The sequence below is a fragment of the Silurus meridionalis genome, chromosome 11, assembly GCF_014805685.1.
Source record: "Silurus meridionalis isolate SWU-2019-XX chromosome 11, ASM1480568v1, whole genome shotgun sequence".
Classification (NCBI taxonomy): Eukaryota; Metazoa; Chordata; class Actinopteri; order Siluriformes; family Siluridae; genus Silurus; species Silurus meridionalis.
The window spans coordinates 19938626-19951239 of NC_060894.1; the positions used below are offsets into that span (position 1 = coordinate 19938626).

Sequence of the window (12614 nt, forward strand, 5' to 3'; positions counted from 1 at the left end):
TGATTTTTGCCATGTAATGAGATTCAAAACTACGCGTTATTAAAGTTGAAAGGACAAACGGTTATGACCCAATACCTCTGCCAAGTGCACTTGCCAGCTGCTCCATCACACCAGCTATCAAAAGCACGGAATTACAGCCGTCTGACAAGACGACCAGACGAGTTCATTTCAACTGCATGCTTTTATTTCTGGTGAAAAATCTCAGGCATCACACTGCTCATCCTAATATCCTCAGCAGAACCTTGCAGATCACAGTAGGGAGGGGCAATTAGTGGTCTGTAAAATGGTCTTTCACCTCTCGTGGGTTTAGTGCGTGATAGTGCACTAAATCTGTGATATGGCAGAGAGGCAGCGTTTAATGCCGTGTCCTTCACAAACGTGTGAAAAGACAGAAAACGGGTTCTTGTGAAGTTGTAGAGTTTTTTCCCTCGTAATTTTTGCCTGCTTAGAATGATATATGGTTGAGAACAAAGCTTGCATTGGTAACAGAAACTTTACAATAAGCTTTGCCACTCTGAAGAGATTGTCATTGTGCAAAAATACATATAGGGAGCCAATGACCCACAGTTAGCATCAAACCAGAAGTGCATAAGTGGTCCTAGAAGTCTTCTTACAAAGCGTGTCAAGCACCTTCTGCGATTTGTGCTCAATCTCTGCAATGGAGTCAAAACGGCTTCTTCGGGTAGAGGGGGAAAACTACAGGAACCAAATCTGGCGAGTGGGTGTGGAAGTGAGATCATGTGAATCGTTATCCAACGATTATCATGCACAAGTTGCCGAATGGTTTCGACATTTATGGGGGGTTGAGCTCGTTGAAGGTCTTTCTCATCTCTTCCGGGTGCAGGATTCAGCTCTTGAAGCACACATGCCGCTCAAAACTCCTCAAACGACTCGTTGCAGCATCGCCTTGTGTCAAACGTGTCATGTCAGACATGTCTGTGGCAGATTTGCCCAGTTTCATACAGAATTTTACATTTGCACTTTGTTCTAACTTGCTGTCTGATGAAATCACAGACGTGGTAACGCACGAGCTCAGAATAGCACTTATTATCACATCAGCACCATTAGCCATGAAACCTTTTAATACCACTTTGTATATATATATATATATATATATATATATATATATATATATATATATATATATATATATATACAAAGTGGGTTTTATACCTTTTCTTCTATATCTGTGTGTGATGTTCTGAACATTGTGGCTTAAAATGTTATGAGGAATCGTTTTACAACTACCTGGTGTTGTATATATATATATATATATATATATATATATATATATATATATATATATATATATATATATATATACACCCGTGGAAAGCTCGAATTTATTGTTAAATTTACTTGCACCTTCCAAAAAGAGTAAAAAGAGTGCGTGGATGATGCAATTGTCTGTACGAGGTGAGCTCTTTTACTAAATAGATAATGTGTGCTTCTCTGTCTTCTTGCATTTATCCCTGTGGAACAGATCAACACTCTGAGCGAGGTTGAAGCTCGTTTCCTCTTTTCTTCTTTACTTTCTTATTGAAGCAGAGATGAATGAGCTGCTGGCACTTGTTGCATTATTGGTTTGTAGACGTGAAAAACGCTTCTGTGTAGCACACCGCACTCTCTCTTGTGCTTATATAAACTCCGCAGATGGATTCATCAAGGTCATGTTATTATCTAGTCATCTCTACGTCGTGTTTTTGGGAGCGTGACCTTTGTGTTGCAAAAGAGACATTTTGCCAAAGGGCCCAATGAAGGACAAGTGAATCAGTTTAGCAGTAATTACAACCATTAGCTGTGACAAAAGCCGACAATTTTGTCTTTCCTAATGATTGTGAAGAACTCTAAAGAAAAAGTATTAGCTGTTCTTTAAAGGAACATCAACCATCCTTCTCCTTTTCTTCATCACGTTCGCACACCATCATAGATTCAATTCAGCTTCAGGAATCAGTGCGATCATTATTCAAGAGTCACTGATGGACTTTTTAGCCTCATTCTTTATATTTTGTTAAAAGATTTTGATTGATCATATGTGAGATCAAAGGATCTTTCTTTCAAACACTTTTCAAAGGGACCAAATCTGCTGATAGTTTATGGTTAATGACATTTATGAAAGGAGTCACAGACATCGTAATTTTGTAATAGAGACAAAATTCTAAATGGAGCAAATTTTCCGAAACTGGAAAGTCAGAGGACTTTCACTGCATTTTTTTCTGAACTTCAAGAGGAAAAATAAGAGGTTAATGAGGAATAAGAGGTTGTTTATAGCTGAAAGTGACAACAGAAACTGTTTGTCTTAAAGATACAACATTAAACGTAAAAATTCACATGTATCTTTAATGTATCGTATCATTGGCTTTGCATCGAGATGCGAATCTCCAGTGTTTTTGTGTGTAATGCAGCAGTGAAGATAATGTGCTCATCACATGCTTCCTCACCTCAGGCTCTTTCATTAAAGCTCTCCAGAACACTGCATGCACTTTTACAACGAGTGTCGTTCCAGCATGCCAGCGTCTGAGTGCTCGCTGAAGTAAACCCATACTTACTGACATCAGCTCCTCGATCACCCTCACGCCCCCCCATCATGTGAAGTGCATCGCAGCGACACGTTTCCAAGCAACCGCTTCCAATCAGTAGTGGTCTTATATAAATTTGATCTACATATACGTGCATGTTTGCTTATGGATTGCACTTATATAAATATAAATCATGAGTGTGCAAGAACAGAGAGACCAGAGGCCGATTGTTAATATAAAGGGACAGAATTATTACTCTGAAAACGATTTCATTAGCGCTGCTCAGCTGCTGTTAACTCTGGAACATGTCCTGGTTGTGTGTGGAAGTAAATGCTGATTTCAGCTGGTTGTTGATTATGATGATGATGATGATCTTGCTCCTGCTCCTCTGTACGAGTTTTGGTAGACACATTCAAAACGACATTTGATTACTCGCACAGGTCTAATGTCCTTCACTTACCCATAGATGTAAAGCCTCTAGTTTTTGCTTTATTTTTTCCACTTCCACCAACTGCCTGCGTTTCATCTTAACAACCTGAAAGCTCCATCCACATCACCTCCTCCTACTGTGCTTCACTTTGTACCTGGAAGTCCAGTTCCCCTGTTTACACTGAATCAGTGCTGCTTCTATCAGGGTGGCAACAGTTACAATCCAAAAACATTTTAGACCTTTTTTAAATACTGGTCCAGATTTGCATCAGTGACATACCAATATATACAAAGCATTTACTGATATAAGTGTTAGAAACCAGGGTTATGAGAAGAATTCAAATTATGGTGGACATTAACTAAGTAAATAACATTTCTTACTGTACTTAAGTAGCTTTTTCACATATCTTCACTGAATTACTTCCATTTAGGGAGATTTTTACTTCAACTTCACTCCATTTCAAAGTGAATTATTTAACTTTTTACTCAACTACATTTTGCAAAATCAAAATTGTATTTATTTGTGGATAAAAACGTAACTGTTCACACACGCAGCGAGTCACCAATCAGGGTCGAGCACACGCTTTAATTTCAACTCGTTTTGATTGGCGCTTTGTGTATCTACTGATCACCAACATACAGTTCAGCATCAGTTCAACATCAAGCAGAACATTTAGAGAGGAATAAACGATGAAGAAACTCCAGACTCGAACTCACCACAACACACGTGGTTTTATTTACACTATTTTTTAAAGCAGTTGAAAAGAAGGTTTTGGGCTCATGATCATTGTAATAGAAATCAATCAGTGTTTGAGTCATTTATATCATTCTATTAATAGATCAGTGTGCTGAGAGTCACATTCGAGTCTTTTCACATCAACTGAGTTGATTAAACAAAGTGATAAAAATGATGATAGTAACATTGTAGTTATAATAAATCATAGTACTTTAGACACAAGTTCATTTGAAGGCAAACAGTTTTGTACTTGTGTCGTATTTTATCGAGTGGGTCTCTACTTTAACTCAACTCCATGGTTTGTGTTCTTTCTCCACCACTGGATCGCTGTTTGAAAGCAGCTCAAATATTTGTTATGCACATGTGTAAATGGTGAGAAATTATTCTAATCCAAACGATTCAGTTCCATAGCGACTGTGTGTTAAATAATAGGATCACCTGCTGGAAAGAGAGCCGGTGATGAGCCGAGACATTTTACTGAGTGCTGCATTTACACAAAGATTATCACTGATATTGTTTTATTAAATCAGCTCTTGTGTTGCCATGGGTTACTTGGTATTTTCTTCCTCTGTAGGAGGCTGTGCCGGTTCCTTGCCTAAGAGCGATTTCTGTGAAGCGCAGATCATTTGATTAGTTCGCTCACCAACGTTTTTCAAGGCAAATGCATTTAAGTCATTGGGAATGTACACAATATGGACAAAAGTATTGGGACACCTGACCTTTCCTGCTATATGCGGTTCTTTTCAAACTGTTACCACAAAGCTGAAGGCACTCGATTGTATACAATGTCTTTAGATGGCGCTATAATAAAATTTTGCGTTCACTTGAACTTGGAAACACAAAACCTGCTCCAGCATGGTGATTCCCCCCCCTGTGCACAAAGTGAGCTCCTTGGAGGTCTGGTTTACATGCTTTGGAGAGGAAGATCTTGCTGCTATAGAGCTCTGATCTCATCCCTACTGAACACCTTTGTGATGAATGTGAACGCTGACTGCACCCCAGGTCTCCTCACCTACCTGCCTTTTATATCAACCTTGTGTCTGATGAACAAAATATCCATAAGAACATTCCAAAATCTAGTGGAACATCTTCCCAGAAGAGTGGAGGAAATAAGAAGAGCAAATTGGTGAAATTCTATACATACAGGTGTCTGCAAACTTTTGGCAATAGTGTATATAAATACAAAAACACCAACGATAAAAAAAAATAAAAACAACAAGACGTGAGGCATTGAATTAAATACTGTATTTTATTCACTGAAACCGTCTACAGTTTGTATGACACCAGCACTGTGTCCCTGATCTTGGCGGCAGGGCGTAAGACACGCTCTCATGCCAAGAGACCACTCTGAACGAGCAGGAAAGTGGGACCGCTTGAACACAGGGAGACAGTTATATTGAACAGTACAATATAACAGCATTTACAGAGTTAAAGGATTGTACAAGATCACAGCTTTGAGAGAGAGAGAGATTTCTAAGTGGTGTCTGGAGACCAAACGGTTCATCAGAAGGCTAAGGTGCATCATCCGAACACCGATGACATGAGAATATAGAGTTTAAAGATCAATGTCTGACTCAATGGGCACGTTTTATACTCGGCCTCACCGAATGGTGTCCGATGACCCAAATCTTAACCCTCTCCTGAACCACGTCATATCTGGTTTTTACATCGTGACAACTGTCCATTTCTTTTAAATACATCGGACGTGTCCTGATGGGGTCTCGATTCTGTTTGCATCACCTTTATGCTCTTGTGGATTAAGTTTTCTGGACTGGAACTTCAGCACGAGGTTTGCTACAGCAACCTGAAAAAAGCTTGGAGCTATTTGAGAATTTTTCAATAAGGCAATAAAGTCTATGCGAAGAACAAAAGAATGTACACCGTCCAGTTTCGTACATTCCAGTCTGAATAAAATGGATTATTATGGTTAGTACTTGAAGTCGGTGTGAGTGGAATTAAGAAAAAACTGTGATTCAAACATCGAAAACGACATTTAAAATGAACATACGCACACGCTTGTTTTCAGATTCAGTGCGTGTGTGTGTGTGTGTGTCCTCTTGCTAATAAAACTAATTCCTAAAAACTACTTTTTATCGCTAAAAGAAGTACTGCTAAAATTAAAAACATTCTCTATCTACAAGGGAAACTATTTGGTCAGAACGTGTACTTATGTGTCGAGCTCGTCGATTTTTTTTATTTCAACTCCCAGAATGTGGGAGAGTTAAAAAAAAAAAAAAAAAAGAAAGAAAAAAAAGAATTAGAAACTAGTTTAAATGCTGGACATTAGCTTAGCTGAAAGTGAAAGCAGAAAGCTAAAAGTAGATATTAAGTGCTTCAATAATAATAATAATTCTAAGAATAATAATAATTAAATCCTCATTGTCGCTTCAAAATAGTGGTATGAGCGAAGAATGAAGCCGTGTAGCATAAACGCCACGAAAAATAAAAACACATCCGAATTGTTAAATTGTTATAAATGAGCTTGTAACTATTCTATCCACACTTTTCTGCTCACTTTTAATCCATATTCGTACTCGAATAAAACAATTCTTAAAAAAAAAAATCCTAAATATAATAAAAAATAAAGTGTCCTACATATTTCAATACGTGTAGTTCAAGTAAACATCGTTTATGACTGGAGGGATTTGCATAAACTAACTCGAAAGATCTTCAAACATGCCTGACTATAGTTTTTAATCGATACGCGTTCGAAATTTAGTCGACCCTTTCGATAGCTGAAAACTGTGGATCTGCGATGGAGGAAACGTAAAAAAGAAAAACACTTGTGCAATTAGCAATGGAAGTGTCAAATATTTTCCTAGTGTTCGATCAACAGCAATATCAGAGAATGCGTTCCTTTTTTTTTTTTTTACAGCATCGTTAAAAAAAACAGCCTCCGGAAAGGAAACTTCGTCTTCGCAACAACATACCGAGGGCAAAACTACGGAACCACCGACAAACTAGACACTACAGCTCGAGCTGACGGAGAGAGAGAGAGAGAGAGAGAGAGAGAGAGAGAGAGAGAAAAGTAAAGTACATTCAGCTCAGTACCTTCGATAAAGCTAAACACGATACGCACGGCCTGAAAAAAAAACGGTGATGTAGCCGAGAAATGCATCGCTACTACTTTTTTTTTTCTTTTCTTTCAAATAAAGCTCTAAATACTCAAAACTGAAGAACTAAGTCATAAAGTGCACTATAAATACTAATTTCATCTTTACAACAATAATGTCCTGAACTGAGAATTATAAATTCAAATATATAAGATTATAAAATACAAGGAGCGTTGGCATTTACACTATGCGGAAAAAGAAAAAAAAAAAAAAAGCAGAATACTTTTTTTTCATCTGAAGAGTTTAAAAAAATAATTGGCTCGCCTGCACCGATGACGAACATCAAGTCTGAAAAGCCGCGTTAGTTTTTTTTTTGTAAATACAACTCGACTTCGCTTCAAATGATCGCCGCAAGTACCTCGGGTTCATCGTTATAAAATAATAAACTGCCTTTTTTTCTGAGTTTCTAATCTGCTGTAACATGCTGGTATAACTGAGAATGAAAAGTGTGTGTGTGTGTGTGTGTGTGTGTGAGAAATATTTGGGTCTATTTTTACATTTTGCTATAGCATTAAAGGATTAATCCGCTGACCGTGCCGAGTTACGGATCGCGACCCGGTGCGCTCGTTCCTTATGTACATCCTGATGCATCACCGTAATGCAAAAAAATAAAACCTCGGAGATCCTTGAAGAACGTTTCTCTCACTTAAAAGGAAAAACACAAATTCGAGTCTCCTGTCAGTTCTTTCTGGAAGCCTTCCATGCTTCTAAACTGTGGTTCTCAAATCGTTCACTTCATTTCCGTACTAAAATGACCTTCGGAGAAAACAACACGTCTGCTGCCTACTGTATGCACAAAGAAACTGCTGCGAAAATCGGCGCTTGACTGTCGAATAAAGTTTCGAGACGCGACGCGCCGCGGGGGGACGAATCACGACGATGTTCGACGACACTGAGACGAAATGAAAGGACCACACGGATGTAATGTCTCCTACGAACAGCTACACTAACACGGGTCGATCTAAAGAGGACGAGTATCAATTCGATTACATTTTACACAACAGTTTTCCGTTTACAACAGTGGCAGATTAATAAATGACATTGAAATAGATTCACGTGTTGTGAAGAATGGCTCTTGTTTTCAAGAGGGGGTGGGGGGGAGGGGCGGAGACACGCCGCCTATGTGACTTTAGGCGTCTCGGGACGGTAGTCCTTCCTCTCGGACGTGTTGCGCTTGATTTTGGCCGCAGCCGGCTGGGACTCCTGGTTGAGGTGTGGGCTGGACTGGGATTTCTTCAGAGCTGCATCGTTCTCTTTAGCACCCAGGAGCTCTCTCACGCCGTCTTTCAGCAGCTTCACGTACGTCTCGTAGCGGTTTTCCTGCAAACGTTAAAAAAGAGATGCCATTAAAAAAAAAAAGATCAGCTCCAGGGCTGAAAAGTGACCAACTACCGACAAATTAAATACAATTCAATAAATAGAAACCTACATTCATTTTAATGTATTGTACAAAATTATATAATAAATGAAGACCAAATCTTTTTTGCTGGAAGTCTAAATTTTTGGAGTCACTTACTAACTCCAAAAATACTCGAATGTCTGTTCATTCACAAATGTGCTGTTGATGCCGTACTTCAGTATTTGATTCACTCGAAACGTACGTTTTTGAAATTTTAGTAATTTTTTTTTTTGGAATTTTTGATCACCATTATAGCGTATTGTACAAAATTATTACATTTTTTTTTGAGTCACTTGACTTTGGTATATGATTCACTCGAATTTTACATTTTTAAAACTTAATGAAATCATAGTATTTACAATAAATAAGTTTAATTTATTTATTTTTATAAAAATACAAGTGTTTGTACAAAATTATATACAAACAGTTTTACATTTCAAGACTAAATCACAATCTTTTTTCTGGAATTCTACTTTTTTGGAGTCACTTGACTTCGGTATATGATTCACTCGAATTTTACATTTTAAAAAAGTAATAAAATCATGGTACTTTACTTAAAAAAAAAAAAAAAAAAAAACGTTAATTTTTGATCACAGTGTATTGTACAAAAAAATTAAAATAAAAATTTTTAAGACTAAATCACAATCTTTTTACTGGGAGTCCAAATTTTTGGAGTCACTTGACTTCAGTATATGATTCACTCGAATTTTACATTTTTGAAATGTAATGAAATCATAGTCCTTATAATTAAAAAAGTATTTATTTTTTGCAAGTGTTTGTACAAAATATGCAAAAGTTATTTTATTTCAAGATCAAATCAATATATTTTTGCTGGAAGTCTACATTTTTTTTAAATCACTTGATTACTCAGCAGCAGCGACGTCTGAGACAGATCAACATCTCTGGGTTTTCACATCGCTTCAGTTTCAAATATAAAAAAAACATCTGTATAATGAACTGCCAGTTATGGGGAGGTGGTAGCGGGTGGTAGCCGGAGCTTAGTTGAAAAGGCATTGGGCTCTGAAGGCCGTAAGTTTAAATCCCAGCCGCACCAAGCTGCCTCCTCTGGGCCCCTGAGCAAGGCCCTTAAACCTGTAGCTGTTCAGTAGAATGAAGGAGATAAATGTAAGTTGATTTGGATAAGGGCGTCTGCCAAATGCTATAAATGTAGGTCAAAATCTTTAGATGTAATATTTCTCAGCTCGACACCGAACCTGAGCCTCACTATCCAGGAAGATTGTATAAAGTTTGAACTTAGTATAAAACTTTAAACACTAACAACTCCACCAACCTTTTCTATAATAAGAAATCTAACTGGCACCGTTCGGCTGTTAATAAGCGACTGACACCGAAACGGGATAAACCTGCAGAGGTAAGATTACTGTGTTCCCGCATGTATCATTATAAAGACGTTCCCGCCTACAGCAGGCTCTGCCTGGGGGCCGAGAGATGCCGTCGGAATGTGTCTGTTCTACCTGTCGAGAACACGCAGCGCTTCATAAATCATAGGTTACTGTATTTCAGACTCTGGAGTCATGCACTCAGCCACACTCGTACACTCTGACGCCATAAAACTAAACACTTCAGCCAAACGAGGAGTCCTGTGTTTTAAAATAAACACACACATCTTTCAAAACACCACACAAGGTAATGTAGCATCGAGGCTTTTGATTAAAGGCTGAGCTTTAATCACTCAAGCGTAACACACACAGACAGAGCTATCGATCTGCACCATGCCGAAAGGAGTTTCCTGCAGAATCGATTGCTTCCCCAAAAACACAGGAAATATAAAGGTTTTTTCTAAACTCATTCCTCTTTGAGGGAGTAAATGGTCCTGGATTTGATTCCTGGTTGTGTGATTGCACTGCGATGCCGGGAACACTAGGGCATTATGTAAAACAACACGATGCGAAGTGCGTGATGGTGCAGTAATCAAGTGCAAACATCGACAACGACTGTTGCGTTGTATATGATGTTAACCTTCATTCATCCACCATGGATGGCTCATGGGCAAGTCTGTGTAGCCAATCCAGTTCCAGCATGTTTTGGGAATGCAGGAGAAACCCGGAGAACGAAGGAAACTCACACGGACATGAAGGTTTGGATGAAGGGTTTCATTTAGGACCTGAGAGTGGGTAGAGTTGAAGAGCTGCATTTTTTTTTGAGAACTTGTTGGACTTCTGATCAGAAGGTTGTGAGATCAGATCCCAGTACCAGGAAGCTGACACTAATGGACCTTGAAAAAACCCTTAACTCTTAACTGGTTTGTCGTATCAATGCGATAATTCTAAGTTGAGCTTTATAAGGTTGCCAAATGCCATAAATGTAAATCTTAAAAAAAAAGTCATCACATACAACCCCAATAAGAATAAAAATGAGACACTGTGCAACATGTAAATAAAAACAGAATGCAATGATTTGCAAATATCATAAATATTAAGCATTTTATGAAAAACATAATATCTAGACCTGCAGCAGGCCAGTTCAAAACCCGGACATTTCTACTACAAAGTCATGCTATTGGAATAGATACTTAGCATTGTCTTGCTCAAATATCCTAGGCCTTCCCTGAAAAAGATACTTACTGGATGGAAGCATTTGTTGCTCTAAAACCTGTTTATTCCGTTTATTGATGGAGCCTTTCCAAATATGTGAGCTGCCCATTCCACAGGTACTAATGCACTCCCATACCATCAGAGATGTGGCTTTTTTTTAACTGAGCGCTGATAACAAGCCAAATGGTCCCTCTCCTCTTTAGTCCGGAGGACATGGTTTTCAAAATTTTCCAATTTGCCTTAATACAATTTAAATGAGCTTTGTCCCAGAGAGGATGGCAGTGTTTGTGGATCATGTTCACGCATGCCTTCTTCCTTGCATGATAAAAATTGAACTTGCATTTGTGGATGAAACGGCAAAATGTGTTTACAGACAATGATTTCTGGAGGTATTCATCAGCCCATGCAGTGATTTCCATTACATAATCATGACTGTTTTGAAAGTCATGAAACTTTTGATGATATTTTATATTGTACTGTAAATGATAAGATATTCAACTGTTTTGCAATTTTATGTTGAACATTTTTTTGAAATTGTTCCACTTACTCTTTCCAGACGTTTGTTGCCCCGTCTCAACTTTTTTCGAGACGTGTTGTACGCATCAAATTCAAAATTACCCTATTTTTTCATCAAAATGGTACATTTACTCAGTTTCAATATTTGATATGTTTTCTGTTTTATTGTGAATAAAATATGGGTTTGTGACATTCGCAAATCTATGCATTCTGTTTTTATTTCTATTTTACCCAGTGTCCTTACTTTTTAGGAACTGGGGTTGTATATAAAACAAGCTTCATTTCTACTCTAAGTGCTAAATCAAAATGTTCCTCATGCAGCACTAAACCAATTCACAGCACGGCCACACAACCACAATGATCAGGAACTAAAGACGCTTCTGGAACATCGATCTAAAATCCCACCAGAGAAATAGTCCATGACAGAACACGGTCTTGAAACATCTGCGTGGCTCTCACATGAATTAGACGGCTAGCCGGAGGATGTTTGCGCTCTAGCTGTCTTTGATGTAGAGCGTGTTCAGAGGAAGAGGGATACACAAAGAGCCGATTGATTAGTGGCAATTGACGCTGATGCAGTCCAGGGGCTTTGTTCCAAAGAGTTTCGTGCCACTGCTGTGCAGATCTGAGGGAGGTGCGCTTAGAGTTTGAAGCACGCTGCAGGAGATCACTCCACTCCACCCGCACCCAGTCGAGAGCTCTGAAGTGCAGCGCTGCAAACCGGACGGGGGAAAGGAGCAGACGCTATTCTATTTACACTTTAATGTCGCATTACCATGTATATAAATGGTGCAGGAAATTCTGTACATTGCCAAGCTCCAAATACAAATTTAAATTCTGGGAAGATGTTCCACTAGATTTTGAAGATTTCTTAAGATTTATTCAGCCACAAGAATGTTACTAAAGTACTGATGTAGCTGAGGTGAGAAGGTCTGGGAAGCAGACAGTGTTCTCATTCACCCCAAAGGGTTGAGGTCAGCTCTTCGAAGCAGGAGATCTCCCACATTCCAACCCATGTAAAGCATATCTTTAAGAGATGGTTTGGTGCACAGGGGTATGGTCATGCAGGAAGAGACTTGAGTCTCCTGGTACAAGTGAAGAGAAAATGTCCTGCTCCCGCATCATCATATGTAATATAGTGGTAACGTTTGGGGAAGAACCAAATATGGTTCAAAAACCATCACGTGTCCCGATATTTTTTTTTCCATATAGTTTATGTTCGTTGTAAAATTTCATTGTGCTGTAAAGTATTAAATAAAAAAAAAGATGATCTCCAGCTGGTGAAGTATGCCGTAAATGAGAAGTATTCAAATTGGTGACAACATTAGCTAAAAAAAAAGTGACACG

At 38.5% G+C, this 12614-nt stretch overlaps 1 protein-coding gene across 1 annotated transcript in view; it reads right to left on the bottom strand.

Moving 5' to 3' along the window:
• Window positions 1-4914: 4914 nt before the first annotated feature.
• Window positions 4915-12614, bottom strand: part of psd3l (pleckstrin and Sec7 domain containing 3, like) — a 116894-nt gene continuing 109194 nt past the window's right edge. Inside the window, 1 exon segment of the mRNA XM_046860455.1 lies at window positions 4915-8117. Coding sequence (XP_046716411.1) covers window positions 7917-8117 — 201 coding nt within the window. The 3' untranslated portion in view covers window positions 4915-7916.